At 39.4% G+C, this 21,263-nt stretch overlaps 1 protein-coding gene across 1 annotated transcript in view; it reads left to right on the top strand.

Annotated features, from left to right (window-relative positions):
• Positions 1-959: 959 nt before the first annotated feature.
• Ola1 (Obg like ATPase 1) overlaps positions 960-21,263 on the top strand; it is a 114,835-nt gene continuing 94,531 nt past the window's right edge. Inside the window, exons 1-4 of the mRNA XM_052182702.1 lie at positions 960-1,102; positions 2,364-2,464; positions 12,520-12,663; positions 16,191-16,318. Of these exons, the coding sequence (XP_052038662.1) occupies positions 2,364-2,464; positions 12,520-12,663; positions 16,191-16,318 (373 nt within the window). The 5' untranslated portion in view covers positions 960-1,102. The remainder of the gene's footprint in view (positions 1,103-2,363; positions 2,465-12,519; positions 12,664-16,190; positions 16,319-21,263) is intronic.

Genomic DNA, 21,263 nt, shown 5'->3' with positions numbered 1-21,263 from the left:
GAAGGGACTCCAAGCTGTTCCTTGAACTCACCAGAACTGTTGTATGCATGAGCTAATCCACAGAAGCACACATTCAATAGACAATAAACATAATTTTTAAAAAAGAGAGATTTTGCAGTGAGATCAGGGTTTGCAATGTGTCTTCTGTTTGATTGTGTGACTTTATCTGATACTTCTCTGCTACTACTCTGTCATCATCAAATTGGGGATTAGCAACCAATTCGCACCCTTTCCTTTTATTTGCAACTGGTAGGTTTGAAAAAAAATTATACTTTTTGGACATTCACTGCAACAAACTTGAAAGTCATTGGAGGAAACTTAATAAACAACTTTTTTTCCCCCAGTGGAGTTCATAGTGTAGTCAGGAGGTTACTTTATACATATTATTTGATTTAATCCTACCAATAACCTCGTGAGATGGATCGCAGTCATCTCATTTTATAACCAGGAAGGAATCATGTTTCCTTCTCGTGTTTTTTAACCTCGCTGAGAAAAGGGATGTACGTGTAGCGACGAGGATGAAGATGGTGATGCTTTAAATGTTTTATGTACTTCTGTGGCTGTTAGGTGTGTCTTGGATCCGAAATTTTCCTTGGTCTATTTTCCCTTTGAAGAAAGTTTAATGGCTTCTCACCGTTAGCCTGTCTGAAAGAAGTTATTGGAGAGGGGAGGAGGGCGGCGCCGTGCAGGTGGCGAAGGCAGATCTCGGCAAGATCAGTCAGGGACAAGAGAGATCCGAGACGAAGCAGGAGGCCGGAACCGGAGCTGTGGAGTGGAGAGAAACGTAGAGGCTCGGTTGAAGACCACGTGGAATGAGACGCAGAAGCCGGGTGTGCTAAGCGCCCGCCCCACAAAGGCTCCACCCCCCGCAGGGCCCGCCCATCCGGGCCGGGGCATCCGGGCCAATGGGCGTGACCCTGCGGAGGCGTGGCCTGCGCACAGGTGCCGCCCCGGCCCGCCTGTTCCGTCGCTTCTGCCGTCGTGCGTGCGGCTCGGCGGAGGGCCGGGCCTGCGCTCTCTCCGCCTTCCTCCCCACCTCCGGCTGCCGGCGACACCGGTCTTTGCAGTCCGGGACCCCGTGCGATCGTTAGCCTGGTGCACGGTGAGTCCCCGAAGGAGCCCATGGGTGCCCGGGCCAGTGGCTCCGAAGCTGGCGCTAGGCCGGAGACAGGCCGCCGGGACGGGCTGAGGGCAGCGGATAGCTTGGGGCATGTGGATGAATGAGGCGCCCTCAGACTAGGCCGCGCGGCCACGAGATTGGCCCTTGCCGCAGTCTGGGGGAAAGTCTTACCTCGGCGGGACGCCAGTGCGGGGTCAGGAGGGGAAAGGTGGTGTGCGGGGGTCCTGCTTGACTGGGCTGCGGGGGCACCCCTTGTAGGCCACCCCCTTGTGGGCCACCAGACTGGACGGGTTCTCCCCGTGCAGCTGTCCAATGGAGGCCTGGAACAGGTGTCACGACCCTAAAAAAGGGAGATCCTTGGCCTCCCAGTCTGGGATTACAGGTTGGAATATCACTTCTGGGGCGGCGGAGTGGGGGGTAGGAGGGAGGAGCAGCCAGAAGGCAGGGGCAGTTTTAGTTTCCAACTACTAAGACTTCTAAGCAATTCCTCGCAGGTTCCTATTCCAGTGCTAAAAGTGAGATCAATTTTGCACAGTGGACCTTAGAGCCCAGGACAAGCAAGAAAAGACAGCAAGTTTGGACTTGTCAATCAAAAGGTTGATAGTATTTGAAACGGGGCTGTAGAGCCTACTGGTAGAGCACTTGCTTTTAGCATACATGAAAGCTCTAGGTTGGATCTTAAAGGCACGATGAGATGAGTGCCTTCAAAGTATCCAGTGTAGAGAGTGAGTTTCAAAAGCTGTTTAATAAGGACCGATTAGTCTTACCTACAGTGTCAAAGGTGAAAAGGTCTGGGTTAGAAGGACCTCCAGGCCTAGTGGTGACCATCAGTGTGGTGAATGTTGAGTTGTAGAGAGAGAAGGGTCCCAAGTGATAGAGGAAGGTTGGTGAGAGGTGACTTGGTTGCTGGTGTTTCTGTAATGAGCTTTCTTTGACCTGCGCTTCTGCTCCTGCTTCCAAATGCTTTCTGTCCATGGAAGTTTAGAACTAAGTTTTATGTTTATCTTTGATTCCTGCTTCGGCAGTGTTTCTGGGACTACTCAGAAGTGACTCGGGTACAAATCTAGGATCAGATCTGCTTATAGAGCCCCTCTCCCCCCAAAATGAATGGCTTTTGCTCCTACTTTCGTTGTGGGTTGATATATATGGTAGTTTTCTTTTCTATTACCCAGTAATATATTCTGTATACAGATATGTGTTTTGTTTGTAGGGGTAGTCCTAAAAGTTCATTTTGATATTTTAGATGCCCCCGAAAAAGGGAGGAGATGGAATTAAACCACCTCCGATTATTGGAAGGTTTGGAACCTCACTGAAAATTGGTATCGTTGGATTGCCAAATGTTGGGTAAGTAAAAATCTTTTCTTATTTTTATTTTAAAAACTTTTGAGTCCTGTTGTAGAAATAGAAACTTACAAGGCAATAAGAGTTCAAATTGAAGTAAAGGGGCTAGAATATTGTTACACAACTGGGTGTTAACTTACATGTATTGTATTTACTTGATTTTAGTTTTTTTGCACACATTGAAATGAGTTATTTACATTGTTTTGCTAAACTCAAGAAGAAGCAGTGAGAGTTAAAATATTAATAAGGCAAATAAGCTACATTTGCTTGAAATGTTGAGAGAAGCATAGTATTCCATTTGTTTGGGATTGTATTTCCTACCTAGACTGCTACTAGAAGTGTTGCAGTAGAACAGTTTAGGAAATAGTTTTTAAAACCTTTTTATAAATCTCTTGAGAGAAGAGGGTTATCTGGCAGGTGAAATTTTATTGGAGAAAGAGGTAACTACTTTGAATATAGTGTTAGTAGTAGGTAAAGTAGGTAGGTTTCTGCATCTTTAAAAGCCAAAACAGGGAATCCACAGAACAAGCTGGCTAGCTGGCCTCACCAAAGGAGTAAGCTCCGAGTTCAGTAACAGGCCCTGCTTTATAAGTGAGGTGGCACTCGGTTGAGGAGGACACTTGACCCCAGCATCAGGCCATCATAAGCACACACATGCACCTGCATCTACACACATTGGAACAGGCAAATGGGTGCTGTGCACGTGTGTGCACAAATGGGCTTTGAACTTGGGAATTCTGAAAACAAAGGACTGAATTTTATCATGTGTTTAAAATTAAAGTTAACCATATATACCATATATTTGCACATAAGACAATGATAGGAGATATATGTGGCATTAATCTTACAATTCTTTATACATGTAACCTAAACGTTCAGTGTCTGTTCTTTTTATTTTTTAAATGATCTTAGCCAGGCATGGCACTTCACATCTTTATCCTAGCACTGTGGAGGCTAATGCAGGAGCAGTAGTGTGAGACTGAGGCCAGCTTGGGCTATAGAGAAACCTTGTCTCAAAACCAAGAAACACACACAGTTGTGGTGGTCTGTCTGCTCTCTGGAGCTCCTGTTACAAAATCCTCAGTGACTAGAATATGGTGTGCTTGAGTTTCCCAGTTCTTGGAGTCTTGCAATATAAAACATGAGCAAACATGTTGGTCCGAATTTCAGTCTCTTCTGGAGCGGGCTATGTTTTGAAGGGGTTTCCTTCTGTGCTAGAGTCTACTTGTAGAATAATAATAAAGAGTGGAAATAGGCCAGGCATGGTGGTGCGCGCCTGTAATCCCAGCACGTGGGAGGCAGAGGCAGGCGGATTTCTGAATTTGAGGCCAGCCTGGTCTACAGAGTAAGTTCCAGGACAGCCAGGACCACACAGAGAAACCCTGTCTTGAAAAACCAAAAAAAAAAAAAAAAAAAAAAAAAAAAAAAAAGAGTGGAACTAGAAATATAGCAAAACAAATAACCAAGCCAAGTACTGTAGTAAATTGTTTTTCTGCCCCTGTAGAAGGTTTTTAGATATTAGCATTCATCTCTTTGGAATCAGTGTATTCACACAATCTTTACTTCACATGGGACTAATTGAAAAAGGCCATCTTAAAATCTTAAGTGTTATTTTAAGGTAAGTTTTTTTGGGGGGGTACAGTATAGAATATAATAATTAGTACTTTCAACTTCAAAATATTTCAGCTTTATTGAGGTATGTTAAACACAATAAAATTTAAAAATATTTTGAAATACATTTTTTATGTGTTTCCTCTTGTTATTGTTATTTTGTCTTCATTCATGTCTGTGTGAGGGTGTGAGACTACAGACAGTTGTCAGCTGCCATGTCGGTGCTGGGAATTGAACCCCAATTCTCCAGGAAAACAGCCAGTGCTCTCAAACACTGAGCTATCTCTCAAGCCCCTTGAATTACACTTTATTTATTTTGCTTGTGGGTGATGACACAAATATTGGAGATTAGAGGACAACTTGTGGAAGTTAGTTCTTCACCATGTGGGCTTAGGTTTAGGGGATTGAATGCAGGCCATCAGGTTTGGTGGATGATATCTTTACCTGCTTAGCCATCCTGCTGGCATGAATTCTCTCATTTTTGATAGGGAGGTCCTGAAGGTTTAATTCAGAGCTTACGTGAAAATTCATTTATTTTAAAGCAATAATTTGCTCAAATTTGGCAATTGTGTTTGGATGTAAAATTCATTTTTATAGAATGATCTATTATACTGTATGAGGTAGAGTTGACTGTATGAAGCACAAATCTTTTAAGCAAGATAAAAGAGGCTTACTGGAAGAATTAAAGAGTGGACAGCTAGACATCAGAAGGATGAGGTGAGATGAGGCAGGCATGAATCAGTCTACATGGAGCTCCGCTACACCAGCTACCAAAGTTGTCTTGACCTGGATGACTCTTAGCTGGGATACTTACTCTGTTGTACAGATTCCTGGGCAAGAAAGGCCAATTAGATCTGTCTAGCTTTGAATGGGTTTACAAGAAGTAGATTGGAGGTTCAGGGTAGTTTTCTTAAGGATAGTCCACTGGATGCAATAAGGACATTCAGTTTAGAAATTGTTCTAGTTAGGTTTACTGCCATTCTGATGAAATACCACAACCATAAAAGCAACTTGTGGAAGAAAGGGTTTATTTGGGGTATGTATTCTGAATTGCAGTCCATTGAAAGAAGCCAGTGTAGGAACTCAAACCAGATGGGAACCTGGAGGTAGGAGCTGATGCAGACTGTGCAGGAGTGCTTACTAGCTCGCTCATCATGGCGTGCTCAGCTTGCTCTCTTATAGGACCAAGGACCACCTATGCAGGCATGTCCCCTCCCAGTGAGCTGGGCCCACCTGTCAAATACTAATTAAGAAAATACTCTGCAGTCTTGCTTACAGTTGATCTGATAGAGGCAGTTGTTTAATTGAAGTCACCTCCTCTCAGGTAGCTCCAGCTTGTGTCAAGTCGGCATAAACTAACCAGAACAGAAATCATCTGAAGAATCTCTTGATATTAGAGAGTTGAGTAACTTTCTTTTTTAGTATGTATCTGTAAAGCTAATTACTAGAAACTAAGTGGCCATGTTCATAGCTAAGCTGTTTTTGTATTTTTTGTTTGTTTTTGAGGCAGGGTCTCAGTATGTAGCTCTGGCTCTCCTGGAATTTACTCTGTAGACCAGGCTAGCTTCAAACCCACAGATTTCCTGCCTCTACCTCTTGAGTGCTGGGATAAAAGGCATGTGTCATTATCCTGATGTCATACGTCATTTGTGGCACAGTCTTGTTCTGTAGCCCATGCTGATGTAGAATTTATTATGGAGTCCAAGCTGACCTTGAATTCCCAGGAATCTTCCTGCCTGAGCCTACTGAATGCTGGGACTACAGGAAGCTGATCTGCTACTTATTGACCAGTTACCACATGCAAGTCTCTGTTCTGAGTGTTGTACATATCATCTAATTGAATTAGCTGTTTGGCATTCCTGGTTAGACTTTCACTTCCAAAACGGAAGTGATTGTGTGGTTCCTGTTTATTGACATATTTCTAGTGCCTAGACTGGTGTAGGTAAATAGTGAACACCCAATAATTATTTATGGAAGGTAGTAATTATTTGTGAATAGGATAATCTCTCCTCTTTAATAGCTGTATGTAGGCTTCGTGATAAAGAGACATGTTTTAATGCAGAAGAAAGAGTATCAGAATAAGAGTATGGCGATTTGGTTTTTACTTCTGTTTCTTACCTCAGTGGTCCTTTGTAAATTACCTTTAGTTAGACCAGTGTACTATTGTGAATGTAAGAAAGCAGCTCTTGGGGAAAGTCCTTAGTGTTTTAGACTTGTCTCTTTTTTTTTTTTTTAAGACTCATCTCAAGGATAGATCTTCTTGTGTGGCATCATACTGAGTTACAGAGTTATTCCGTATAACCTTGGTTTAAAGACTTTATTGTATGTTTTGCACACAATAAAATAATAGTGTATTTTGCAGTCAAAAATGGGTTCTTTAGTCATAGTAGACTTCTGTATGATAGTCTTGTGGAACCCAGATTCTTCTCGGCTTATAGCTCAGCAGTCTCTAGGATCATGGCCTAGGTTGCTATGAATTCCAGACAGCTGGTTACCTAAAGTGTCAAATAATCTAGCAGCGTTTTCCTTTAAACTGCAGTATTTACGTGCACCAGAAGTTAATGTAGGGAGAGTGTCTGCCTTAGTTGATTTCCATCCCTTTTTTTTAATTGAAATACTTTTTTTCATACAATATATTCTGATCCTGGTTTCCTCTTCCTCATCTCTTTCTATCTCCTCCCCACCTCTTCCACCCATCCAGCTCCATGCCTTCTCTTTATTTAGAGGTCAAATAGGCAAAACAAACCAGCCAGAATAAAACAAAACAAGACCGTAAAAAACACCAAAGAACACTTTGTGTACATATACATGAATACATGCTGACACATACACCATAAAAACACAAAATTGGAAACCATATATAAGCAAGAGACTAGTAAAGTAAAAAAATGTCCACATAAAGTATTATGAGACAAAATTCTCCAAAAATACCATTGATTTTGTTTTGTGTTAGCTTCCCTTAACTGTGTTAAGGGAACCTAGCTGGAATGGCTGGTCAGCTAGCTCTGTGGATCAGTGTGATCACCTCTCCTGCACTGGGATTACAGACAAGGGGGAGCACCCTACTTTTTACATGGGGTCAGGAGATCTAAGCTCAGGTCCTCATGCTTGTGTGGCAAGTACTTTACCAAGTGAACCTTTGACCCAGCCCCTCACCTGATTTTCAGAATAAAGAAATATATAAAAACAAAAGGAGAAAATTACTTCTTAGGCCATTTTCCTTTTTTCCTGGTCTTGTGTCCAAAAGACCACCCCACTCCTTTTCTTTAAAATTCAAGAATGGTATTAAGAGTCTAAGAATCTGATCTCTAGGTGTTCATTGTTCCTGGGCGTGTTGCTGAATGCAGGTTCCTTTACTGAATAGTTAGGAAATACATGTAGCTACTGACCTATATACATACATTGGCAATCATTTGTCTTTTGTATTTTTCTACAATATTAAACGATTAATATTTAAATTCATAGAAGTAGAGCTGATGAGGTAACCCAGCAGGTAAAGGCCCCTGAGGTCAGTACCAGGACCCACATGGTGGAGGCATTGTCCCTAACCTCCACACACCTTCAGGCTGACACGTACCTTAACGTAGGTACACAAGGCAAGTAATTGAAAAATAGAGTTATGGACAGAAAGTTTTGAAAGGGCCTTCCTTACCTTCTGCTTTATTTGTGTCTTGGGTGTGTGGCATAAATGGTTAATTCAGTATGCTGTGGGAATTTGCATTAGTGTTCATATTTTCTTTTACCTACTGAAATTTTCATAAAGATTTTAGGCAAAACCCATTCAGTTAGGGTTTTTTTGTTTGTTTGTTTGTTTTTTGTTTTTTGTTTTTTAATGTACTAAGATGTTTTTTCCAAAGTGAAATTTTTATGTCTTAAGTAGAGGCCTACACATTAAGTCTAGTTACTGTCTTTTGTGGTTTTGTTCTAAGATAGTGTTTTCTTTCTAGGTCAGGCTGGCCTTAAAGTCACTGTGTAGCTCAGGCAGGTTTGTAAATCCCTCCTGAGTTGTAGGATTATGGGCATGTGTCACTAGGCAGTTGCTTCAAGTCTCATTATTGCTGAAAGAGTCCTTTGCACAAGCAATCTTTAGGTTTACTTACTTTTATGTGTATGTATTAGAGTGTATGTATGTGCAGTACAAATATGCCTTATGCTCAGTGTGTGTATGTGCAGTACAAATATACCATGTGCTCACTGTGCTCCTTGAGGACAGACAAGGGAGTGTCCCTGGTACTAGAGTTACACAGAGTTGGATGCTGTGAGACAACGTGGGAGTCTGGGAGTCAAACCCAGGTCTTCTGTAACAGCAACAGGTGCCATTAACGCCAAGACAAGTCTCCAGCCCTTCAGACTCATTCTTGTTTGAATTTTCTATAATTTTAAGTCTTCTCTTTTTTTAAGTCTTAATAATAACCTTATGGGATTTAAATATATATGTATATATGAAATTTCATTTCACAAAACCCCATGGGTTTTTAACACATCAATCTTAGGCCAAAACAAAATTCTTTGCTTCCAAAAGGCATTGGTTGAATAAATTTAAATAGATCAAAAATATCTTAAGTTGCCACTGAAGTCCATGGTAATAATTTTAAGCTACTTTCTAGTTCCTTCTTATTTCCTTCCCTCCATCCCTCTTCCTTCTTTCCATCCATCCTTCCTTCCTTCCCTCTTTCTTTCTTTCTTTCTTTCTTTCTTTCTTTCTTTCTTTCTTTCTTTCTTTCTTTCTTTCTTTCTTTTTTCTTTCATACAGAGCTATTGGAAGACACAGATTCTTTAGGCTTCCCTCGAGTCTGCAGCAGTAATCTTCAGACATCTTTCTCCTACTTCCTTATTTCCTATTTCATGCCTGTAGAATTACTGGGGTTTCTAAATTTTAAACCTATGTAAGATGAGATGGTCTATAGAAATGGGGAATTGTCTTTCAAGTTGAGTGTGAATGTGTTACATTTTTTTCACTCTAAGGACTAATAGGAGTTTCTTCTGGTGTATGTTTCAGTATATGGCTTAAATGATAAAATTTACATTTTTTTCTTTTTGTGATGCTGAGGATTGAACTCAGTCTTGTTATGGCACATACCACTGAGTGATTTCAGAGTCTCTAATAGCATCTTTAATATGTGGACAATGAGAATATATTTTTGAGGTTTATTTAGAGTATATAAATATTAAAATTATTTGATTTGTTAAAAAATGTGTTAGCTATTTTGATTGGGGCTTAGCTTGATGGACCTTTGCTTACTCAGCCATTTCAATTGTTCCAGAAGAGCTTTTTTTTTTCTTTTTTTAACCTTGGTCATGTTGTATTACCAAGGTTGGCTTTTAACTCTTGGGCATAAGCTATCTTCCTGCCCTCAGCTTCCTGAAATAATTGAGACAGCAGGCGTACAGTTATTTTGATAGGGCTCCATGACTATTAATAGCTTCTTCCTGTTTTGTGGGAAAAGTTGAGATTCCAGGTTATTTTGTGTTGTTCTGTGTGTGTTTGAGACAACAAACAAACTCAAGATCCTCTTGCCTTAACCTGGAAAGTGCTAGCAGGCTTACAGGCATGCCCTCAGCTCAGCTTACATTTTGTTTGTTTATTGTTTGGTTTTTGGTGCCAGACCTGAAATGGGCTTTTTCTGTTGACCATTTTAAGTAGGCATGACATTTAAAGGTCATGATGAAAATGCAAATTCTCTTAAAAATTATCTCCTGTGTTTTTATATTAACATTTTAAATTATTTTCTCTTATACTCTTTTAAAAATTAAAACATGTATTTATTGTACATATTTGTACATACATATTGTACATATGTATGTATATGGTATGTGTATGGGAGTGTGTGCATGCTCTGGCGAGTATGTAGAGGTCAGAGAACAACTTTATGGAGTAAGTTTTTGCCATCCATCTTAACAAATGGTGCTAGAGATTAATCAGTTGGCCAGGCTTCTGTGGCCGGTGACTCTACTTGTTGAGTCTTCTCACTGGCTCAAGCCTTACCATCATTTTTAGAAGTAAGTGGATTATATTTTTATAAATATACATACTTTTAAATTAAGTAGTATGACATCTGTCTTTATAAGATTGAAATTAAAGGACACTTCTATAAAAGAAGCCAGTGGAAATCACTGATTCATTTTATTCCTAGAGCTTGAAATTGTTGCTAGTAGTATGTCTCATAAGGTCCTGGACCTCGGACTATGGCTGATGAGGGAATGAAGAAAGGACAGGAACACTAAAGAAACGACACACGTGGACAGGGGACGCTGGGGTCAGGTGGAGTGTGTGCTTTGATGGAGTCACACCTACTACTTCAGAAACCTGGAACCTCCCCACAGGGGTAGGGGTCTCAAGCTGTAAGCATTCAGGAAAAGGAAGCTGTAGTTGCTAATTTTTGTACACAGTGGTCATTCTGCACTTAGATCCCCAGGGAAAGCATTACCATCTGTTGGGAACCAGAGAGCTTGGCTCAAGACCCCCAGCTGAGCTTTTTGCACAGGTTTCTTGAGAGCAAAACATCCCGTGGCTTAGCTTGATTCCTGCCTTCCTGCCTGGTGTGGTACGAACTTCCCAGGTGCCTGACCTATGACTATAATTGATTTTTCCTGTTCCCTTCCCTGGCCTCTAGTATATATATTGCTGGTCTCTCAGTAAAGCTTTGGCATTCTCCTTGCAGAATGACCCGTGTCTGTGTTTTTTGTTAATCCCCCAGGCCTACGCCCGATACTCGGTACCGTGGCAGCACGGGCGCTGTCAACTATCCTACAGAGCCTGGCCCATGTAGGAACAGGCTTGTCAGTTTACCTGTAGATTCAGGCCTTGCTCTTTACTGCCTGTGGCTATGTGGGTGCCAACAATACACATTCATTCAGGGCATCCTGTGCTAGGTTGTTACGGGTGGCCACTGTAAATCCTACAGAAGTCACCATTAATTTGTGGTTGTTTAGCTGAGTATGAATTTAACCCCATCTCTCTAAAACTTGCCTTTATACTATGTATCTGAATATATTTAAAACATGGGATCGAATACTGGTAGATCTTGTAACCTTTACCCTCTGTAATGCAGTATAGCAGGATTTGGAAGCCACTGATTTGATTAGCGGTGTTGCTAGCAGCACTGATTTCTGTCTATTTTGGCAGGCACACTTTTCTACTTGACTCTGACATGTTTAGTCTGAGTGTGGTGGAAGCTCAGTATTTAGGTCCGTTGAGCATCTTGTTCACACACACACACACACACACACACACACACACACGCCTCACCAGGAGCATTGAGGGAGGCTCTGATGTTACTTTCTCTTCACCCTGTTTTTATGGGGCTCTCAGGAATGAATAAAAAGAACTGGTTCCTTGGTTTAAAAGTTTGATCTGATGTGCTTTGGTTAAGATGTTATTTTCCCTGCTGAATATAAGATAATTAGACCTCATTTGAAGAGACAGTTATACCTTAAAATTTGGGGGGGGGGGCGGGGAGGGAAAAATCATCTTTAATTCACATAGTAACTCAACTACTATACTTTTTGAGTATTGTTTTATCAAATTTAGTCCATATGAAAACATTTTTACATAATCACATTTAACCAGAGTTTATACGTGCTGGCTTCATAATTACTGACTAATCCTTAGCCACTTCCTCAATTCTAAAAAACATTGTATAATAGTAATTCTCACTTTAAATTCCTGTGCACTCTTTCTGAAGCAAGGGAAAGTTACTGTAGTGAGGTCTCTACAGTAGTCCAAAGCAAATCAGCAAAATCCTTAAAAGTCCCATTTTGCATCAGACTTTACTCCACTTTTTAAAAACTGCACATTTTAAACATGACTGGTGATCTCTGGGTTGGCATCATCTTCTGAGTACATATCATGATATGAACCAGATAATTGAAAAAGTATTTGTATGAATACACTTTTTATCTTGATTTAAATCATATAGCAAAAAAGTTCTATTTACTTTTATAATTTATAGTTTGAGATTACCAGTAATCCTTGTGTAGTAACAATTAGAAGCTAGTATGAGCTCTGACCTATTTCTTCAGAGTCAAATAGTATCCACTCCTCAATTTGGAATGCTTTGGGAATAGTCATGCTAGCTTCCAATATGTCAACATTAGGGAAGTCATGTTAAATATGGGCGAAAAGATACTGGGATTATGATAATGGTACACTGTGGAAGGATATGTTTCGTGACAGTATATGGAACTCCATATATCTTCTATTTCAAAGGTTCTTTGCAAACATTCTTTTCAAATTTCAAATAGACTAAACTAGGGAATATAACCTAATTATGAAATTAAATTATCAAATTTCATATTTTGTGTTAGTAAAAATGTTTCTTCCGCCTTCCCAGATTTGTCCTCATAAATACTGAGCTCTGAATTTAGTGTCAGATGTGTTTTTTTGTTTTGTTTTGTTTTGTTTTAGTAATTTAAGAATTGACTGAAAGCACTTTCCTTTATTTTAGGAAGTCCACCTTCTTCAATGTATTAACCAATAGTCAGGCTTCAGCAGAAAATTTCCCGTTCTGCACTATTGATCCTAATGAGAGCAGAGTGCCCGTGCCAGATGAGAGGTTTGACTTCCTTTGCCAGTATCACAAACCAGCAAGGTAAGGAATACATTACACTTATTGATTTACTCAAAGATGGGGAAGTATGTGTATTTGGTATGTTCAGAACCAAGTTTCTTCCAAACTTTTTTATTCATATGAGTACACTATAGCTGTCTTCAGACACACCAGAAGAGGGTGTCACATTCCATTACAAGTGGTTGTGAGCCACCATGTGGTTGCTGGAAATTGAACTCAGGACCTTTGGAAGAGTCAGTACTCTGAGCCATCTCTCCAGCCCAGTTTCTTCAAAACTTAATGTAGCATTACTTTGGATGATTATAAAAGCAATGTAGAATAGAAAAGGAAGAAGGAAGGATCTTCTTTGTTAATGTAATTATTTTTTTCTGAGATTGTGAAGTAGAGGGAGAAATTAGCTTATGTTATATGATTTCATCATGTAATTTTATAAGGATATACATGCATTATACATAGGAAGAGTTATGTAAAGAAGATCTCTAATTTATTGACAGTAATTTTTGGGTAGTGGAATTTTTAGATGTTTTTTTATTTTTTTTATTTAGCACAAGGTTTGACTATGTAGCCCAGGTTGGCCTTGAACCTACTCCTCTTGCCTTAGCCTGGGATTTACAAGCATCCAACACTACAACTGTTTAAGGTGGTTTTTTTTACTAATCAGTTGTCCCTTGGTATCCATGAATGGGGAATTGGTTCTTGGACTCTACAGATATCAAAAGCTGCTCACCTAAAGTGCTGTAGTTATTTCATGCATATAGCCTTTGTACCATCTCCTCCTATATATTTCACATCCTCTCTAGTTTACTTATACAGGTATTTTAACTTATATAAATTGGTACACTCTATTGTTTAGGGAATAATGACAAGAAATCAACTTGCATGCTTATTACAGGTCTGTTTTCTTTCTTGTGAATAGTTTTGATCTGTGATTGGTCAAATGTAAGCTTGTATAATGCTGATTTTGTTTGGTTTTGGTTTTGATACAGGGTCTCACTATGTAGCCTTGACTGGTCTGGAATTCACTGTGTAGATAGACCAGGTTGGCCTCTCATTTATTTACAGGGTCAGTTTGGCTCTGCCTTCTGAGTGCTGGTGTTAAACGTGTATACCACTACACCTGATTCTGGCTGTATTCTTAGTTCTACTGTTGTGTTTTCATACAAGTAGTATTTTGATCTTCTAAACTTCAGAAGATAGGCTTCCATTCAATTTCTTTATTTCCATAAGGACCATTAATCAATTATTTTTAGTAAAGGAAAACAAGGATATTTTTGAGGAATTCAAACCTTTAATACCTAAAATTTCAACAGATTTGAAATTCAAAAGAATTTTTATCATATCTCCATATCTTTGAAAATTTTAGCCGCATCACATGACCATACAGTCTAGTGGTGGCAAGGGTCTAACTAGGAGGGAGTTCAGTGGGGTGAGATGGCGGCGTGGCTGCTGCTGGGCCTCTACAAGGACTGCTTGTTGTCAGAAGCACAGCCTCACAATAGCCGGGGACAGACGGGGACAGACAGTCTACAGCAAATTAGATGGTAACCTGATGGCGTCAAGAGGAGGATTCTAAGTAGGGATTCAGCACACACTGGGATATACTGAGAACCAGGATTCTCAGTGCTGGAGACGAGAAGGACAAATATGATAAGGAGAGAGGCAGCCTCAACTCTACAGTGCTAGGAGGATTAGGGTCAGAAAGAAATAGAGGAAGTTATTCATACTCTAGGAAAAACACATGTTCCATGCTTCTGTGTACACATTCAGCATACAGTACAGAAGAATATACCTCTCAATGTAGATATTCCTGTTTTGTCACAGTATAGGGAGAAGAGGTAGCTTTCACTTCTCACTGTGTTATCTGCTTTCTGTCCCCATGTCCTACAATGCATTATCGTATTTTCTTCTTAGTAAGGTTTCCTTTTTTCTAATTAAAGATAAAAGACATACTTAAAAAATAACTTTCTAGATTAACAATACAAATTGAAACTATCATTTTTGTTACTTTTAGTACTATGTCTTATATAATATATTTACTATTTATTACTACTGAGAATTTAGTTTTTTTTTTAACTTTTCACTAACTTTTCACTCACTATTATATTGATTCATAAAACACTTTTATTCACTATTTTGAAGTGCTGATACTACCAGGTTTCTCTTTTTAACCCTAGCTTCTGCTGACTCCCAAGTATATCTAGCCACCTTGATTTGGGTACTTGATTTGTGCATGTACCAATAGAACTTTTAGCAATATTACTGTTAGGAGTTTCAATTTCAGAAATAAAATAGTTTCTTCCCTTATTTCCTAGGTAAGAAAGTCTTAATGTGGGCTGTGGAAATGGCTTCGTGGGCATGATGCTTGCCATGGGAACGTGAACCCTAAGTCCAGTCTCCTGAATTTACATTAAAAAAAGTTGGGCACAGCCGGGTGGTGATGATGCACGCCTTTGATCCCAGCACAAGGGAGGCAGAGGCAGGTGCATCTCTGAGTTCAAAGCCAGCCTGGTCTACAGAGCAAGTTCCAGGATAGGCCGAGGTGCACAAAGAAACCCTGTCTCAAAAAACAAAACAAAAGCTGGGCACTATGGGGGTGCACTTGTAATCCCAGCAGTCGGTGGCAGAGACAGGTGGATTTCTGGGTCTTGCTGGTCACTAGCTTAGCCTAGTTAGCAAGCCCCAGATCATATAAAGACCCCCTCTGTCTCCAGAAACAAGGTGGATGGATGGGAGCCGAAGAATAATATGACCTCTGGCCTTCAGGGATTACATACACATGTGAGCACTCACAAACACACCATGCATACTCATGTTCACGTATGCACACAAAGGAGCCATGGGAGATGGCTCAGTAAGTAAAGAGCTAGTCACCCAGGGGTGAGGACTGGAGTTCAGATCTCCAGCACTCTTGCAAATGTAGTGCACTGAAGGCAGAGACTAGGAATCCCTTGAGGAAGCTGGCCAGACAGACTGGGCATGTTTATGAGTTCTATGCCTTTGTTTTTTGTTTTTTGTTTTTTTTGTCTTTTGACTGATCCTTTCTGAATGAGTAAGGCAGACAATGATTGAGGAAGACTTCCTGTGTAAACTTTGGGCCACTACATGCACTTGAAGGCATCTGTGCGTGTGTGCATCACACACACACACACACACACACACACACACACACACAAAGGACCAGTGAGATGTCTCAGTAGGTAAAGGAGGCTGCCATCAAGCCTAACCTAAGTTCAATCCCGAGGACCCACATTGTAGAAGGAAGGGATTGACTTCTGCAGTTTGTCTTCTGACTTCCACAGTGAGCTGTGGCACAGGTACACCCCACCTCCACCCTACACAAATAATAACAAAATAAAACATAAAAGAAAGAAGTCACAACATATAAAAAGTTTTTTTTATTTGGGGGGATATTTAAGTTATTAAGTTATCATTATGTACATTTCAAATCTTGTTTCAAGAAGCAAATAGTTAATTTATGTGAAATGTTTGGAGAAATCACTTAGTTGATAAGCAGGTTCTTTATAATAAAATTATCTTTTGTATTTCAGCAAGATTCCTGCCTTCCTAAATGTAGTGGATATTGCTGGCCTTGTAAAAGGAGCTCACAATGGGCAGGGCTTGGGGAATGCCTTTTTATCTCATATTAGTGCCTGTGATGGGATTTTTCATCTAACACGTAAGTACAGTTGTTTCTTTATTAAGATAATATTTTTTTCTATATTGCATAAACAGAAGTAAGTGGTTTATAGAAGATAGCTATGTTTTGTAAGATGAATCATGAATTAATTTCTTAATGTCTAACGTCAGTGTCCCTGTCATTTCCCATAAGGTTACTGAATAGCAAGTATGTGATACTCTGGTTAAAGGTTATCCCTTGTTCTGAATCAGAGACCTGAGGTGTGTCTGTGTGAACTGACTTAGGGATTATAAAAATTTTGACTTTTTAAAATTGTGCTGGGTTGAGCCCAGAACTGTGCATGTTTGTATAAGAAGAGCTCTATACAAGGCTTTACATAACATTTCAGTTCAGTAATGGCACAGGTTCTTGCAAGGGGTTTTTCTGTTATCCTCTGAGGTGGAGATGTTAAAGATAGCCGTCCTAAACACCTGAATAAACCCTTGATGCTACATCTTCATTCTGTGCCTGTTACAGATCCATGGCACAAAAACTTGGGAGATTTGGGCTAAAATCCAATGTTTTATGAGTCTTTAAGTCTTGTTAAGTAACTGTTTTGTTTATGTCATTTATGTTGCTGAATTAAACATATACAATTTAGGCTGGAGAGATGGCTCAGAGGTTAGGTGTGCTTCTGTTCTTCCAGAGGACCTGAGATTGGTTCACAGCACTTATATCAGGTGCCTAAGAACTCCCTCTTACCTAGCTCTAGAGCATCTGGAACCTTCCTCTGGCATCCACAGATACCTCCACAAAATTGTGTTTTGTTCCCAGCAATGCCCTACCCCCAAAGGAAAGTGTCTGGTATTTATAAAAAACACTTGAAATTCTTATTCCAAATAATTATTTAATAGATTAAACTGCTTTTGAAAATAAAATAAGTGTCTCTTATGCTTAGTGTATATTACTTTTGTGAAAGATTTTATTGTTGGGAACATCTGTTTGTACCAGTTTGTTTATTTTTAAATCTTTGGAAGCTAATTATCCAAAATGCCTTTTTAGGTTAGTCATTTACATGAACTAAAGCAGCTTTTTAAAATAAAATAAATTGCCAAAGCCTTCATTTACTTTGAAGCAAAAATACAAGTGATTCAGAGTAGGTTAGAAGCAGTTCCGTAAGATAACTGTTTGGGGCTCACTGAGGCCTGCTGCAGCTCCGAGACAGGTCAGCTAAAGATACCATGAGAAGGAGACTGTGCTTATGTTAGTTTAGATTTGAGGATAAGATAGTTTGAACTTTGTGTGTGTGTGTGTGTGTGTGTGTGTGTGTCTGTCTGTCTGTCTGATTGTGGGATCCGATCCTAGGCCACTGCATGCTAGTCCTACCACTGGCCCATACCCTGATACTCTCAGCATAAGTATGCGTTTTAGAATCAAACTGATTGTTATTATTGGCTCCCGCTAATAGTTTTAAAACTGAAAATATAATATTTCTGGACCATAGTTTTCCATGTAAAATAAGAGCAGCAGTGCTATACTATCTACATAATTATTTTGTAGTTGAAATACGAGATGTCTTATGTTAGCACATATAAACTGTTGTTTATAATGCTTTTTTGTAAATATAGGTTCTATTTTATATATTTTTTTTGAGATATGATCTTACAATGTAGCTCTGGCTGGTTTGGAACTCGCTATGTAGACGAAGCTGGTCTTGAATAGAGATCTTGTCTTCTAAATGCTGGGATTAAAGGCATATGCCACCATGTCGATGCATAAATGTAGTTTTTAAATGACAATATATTTTCTCTTTTTTTAATATTAAAAATTGTGTTGGGCTGGAGAGATGGCTCAGTAGTTAAGAGCACTGACTGCTCTTCCAGAGGTCCTGAATTCAATTCCTAGCAACCACATGGTGGCTCACAACCATCTGGGGTCTGATGTCCTCTTCTGGGCTGTCTGAAGACAGCTATACTCATATAAGTAAAGTAAATAATTTTTAAAAATTGTGTTAATATGCATAATATTTGCTATTTTAATCACTGTTATGAGTAAAGTTCAGTGTATTACGTGTATTTCAGTTGTTAAATAACCAGTATCACTATCCATTTTTTGAGACTTTAAGAAAATATTCATGCTAATTATGCTTTCTTCTCTCTTTTTTAAGATGCATATTTTGCTCACATTGTATGTCTGTGCACTGTATAATTGCCTTGTTCTTATGGAGGTCAGAAGATTATATCAGAGCATTGTATCCCCCGGAACTCAAGTTATACATGCTTATATGCTGACATGGTATCTCAGAGCATTGTATCCCCGGAACTCAAGTTATACATGGTTATATGCTGACATGGTATCTCAGAGCATTGTATCCCTGGAACTCAAGTTATACATGGTTATATGCTGCTGTGTCAGTGCTAGAGTCAAACTCAGGTTCTCTGTGGGAGCAACAGTGCCTTTACTTGATGAGCCATTTCTCTAACCCCCAAATTTTATTTTTTATCTACATAGATGTTTGGTCTTCATATATGTATGTACACTATGTGTTGACCACAGACATTGCCACAGACTGACCACAGAGGTCCAAAAAGGGTGGCAGATCTTCTAGACCTGGAGTACAGAGGCTTTTGAACCTCCATATGGGTGTTAGGAACCAGCCTTGTCCTTTGCAAGAGCAGTAAATGCCATCTCTCCAGCCCCTTTAAGGGACTTGCTAACCTTCTCAGACTGAAGCTAAGCACCTTTTCAGCAGCGCCCCACAGAGCTACTTAACTCCTCCAGCTCCAGAGTCACCTTTCTGCTGTCTCTGAGTTTGATTACCTCCTGTTTTTTGTTTTTTGTTTTTTTCCTGAGATGGGGTTTTTCTGTGTAATCTTGGCTGTCTTGGAACTCAATTTGTAGTTCAGACTGGCCTCCAACTCAGAGATTCACCTGTCTCTGCTGGGATTAAAGGCAGGTACTACCACTGCCAGGCTGAATTTGACTTAAGTATCTCAAGTCAATGGATCATACAGTCTTTGCTCCTTCTGAGCCTGCTTTATTTCATGCTTCATTATTATTTAACTACTACATTATTGCTCATGGGTTGCTGGATAGCTTCCTATTTATTTATTATGTATAACTTTTAAAAATTGCAGATGTTGTTGCTAATGAATATTCTTATCATGACTCTCTTCTTTATATATCTCTGGTATTTCTCAAAGAGATAGACTTAGCAGAAAGATTAGTAAGTGAGAGATATAATACACATTTAAAACTCTATTAGGCATATCTAGGTTCTTTTTCTACTCCTATGAGAGTTTTAATCTTCTAATACAACTTTTGAAAAATATATAAAACCAGTTTAAAATCTGTAATAGTAGGATATATAGATACATTGATTGTAAATTGAAAGTAAATATTGTTCTTATTTATGATTTTTTTTTAACTTTTATACCTAATGTTTCTCAATAGCTTCCTGGTTCTTTGTTTATTTTTATTTTTTGGGTTTTGTTTGTTTGTTTTTTCAAGGTAGGCTGTCATATAAGTTGGCTTTGAACTCAGTGTATAGCCAGAGATGACCTTGAACTCCTGATCCCTTTTTTACTTTCTGAATGCTGAGATTATAGACATGTACCACTACTCCTGATGTACGTTGTGCTGGGATCAAATGTAGGATTTTGTGCATGCTAGACAAGCATTCTGGCAGTTGAGCTGTCTGCAGCCTTTCAAGCTTCCTAGTAGAGCATTTATTGGGAAACTTTCTTTAATGGCTAGTTAGTAAATACATTTCTCCATTGTTTATTATGTTTATGTGTACTTGAGAGTGAGTGTGTATATGTATGTTATGTGTGCTTATAATGCTTGAAAGGTACAAATGCCATGCTAGCTTTAAGGTCATAATCTAAAACTATTAGATTCCTGATTCCTGCGCTAGAGTTTCTACATGCAAAACCGGCTCTTGACCGCTGAACTATCTCTTCAGTTCCCACTGTGCAGAAACTATATTTTTATGTAGTCTCATCTGTTTATAGTTTGGGCTGGCTCCTGGGCTACATGTTCTAGTCAGGAAGTTCTTGCCTCCTCCAGTGTCTTGAAGAGAATTTCCTATGGATTTCTAGAAGTTTCAGCATTTCAGGTTTTAAATTAAGGTCTTTGATTCATTTTGAATTGATGGTACACGGTGAAAGAAATCAAGCTTTGCTAGTGCTATGTACTGAACAGGCTGTCTTTATCCAGCTTATGTTTTTGTCTCCTTTGTCAGAATTATGTGGGCATAACTTTTTGGTTGTTTCATTTTTGGGTCCTCCAGTGTGACCCATTTGCCTACCATTTTTATACCAGTACCAGGTTGTCTTTGTCACTGTGGCTCTGTAGTCTAATTAGAGCCAGGTACTGTGATGCCCTAGCAGTATTCGTACTTTTGGTTATTTCTGGTCTTTTGTGGTTCCATAGGAATTCCTGAGTTGTTTTTCCTGAGTCTGTGAAATGTGACATTAGAATTTAGATAGGTAAATTAACTTTGGCAGTATAGCCTTTCCCCAGTATTCTGTCAATGCAGGAACATGGGATGTCTTTCCATCTTTGATTTCTTTTTCAGTGTCTTGCAGCCGATCTCTGAAGCTCATTTTCCTTCAGGCTAATCAAGAGGAGTCAGTGAGCTTCAAGGTCCATGACAGACTCTTTCTAAAATGTAAAAAGTTGAGAGCAATTGAGGAAAAATACCTACCGTAGCCTCTGTCCTCACATATGCACACATGTGAACCAGCATACACATATGCACATACCTATACACACACATGTACACACATACACACACTCACACAGTAGAGGGTGAGAGAAGAGGCACAGGGTATCTATCGACTTCTAATCTCTGAATGTGCATGCAACAGGTGAGTGGGCATGAAAGCCATGAATGGAAAGACATTTGCTGTGTAGTGTGTTGTAGCTAATTTGAGAGGTATGTATTATACAGGTTTGAAAGCCATCAAAGAAAATTCATATTCCTCTTGTGGGAGAAGGAAAA

This window comes from Apodemus sylvaticus, chromosome 5 (genome assembly GCF_947179515.1).
Source record: "Apodemus sylvaticus chromosome 5, mApoSyl1.1, whole genome shotgun sequence".
NCBI lineage: Eukaryota > Metazoa > Chordata > Mammalia > Rodentia > Muridae > Apodemus > Apodemus sylvaticus.
This window is presented reverse-complemented; position numbering and strand designations above follow the sequence as displayed.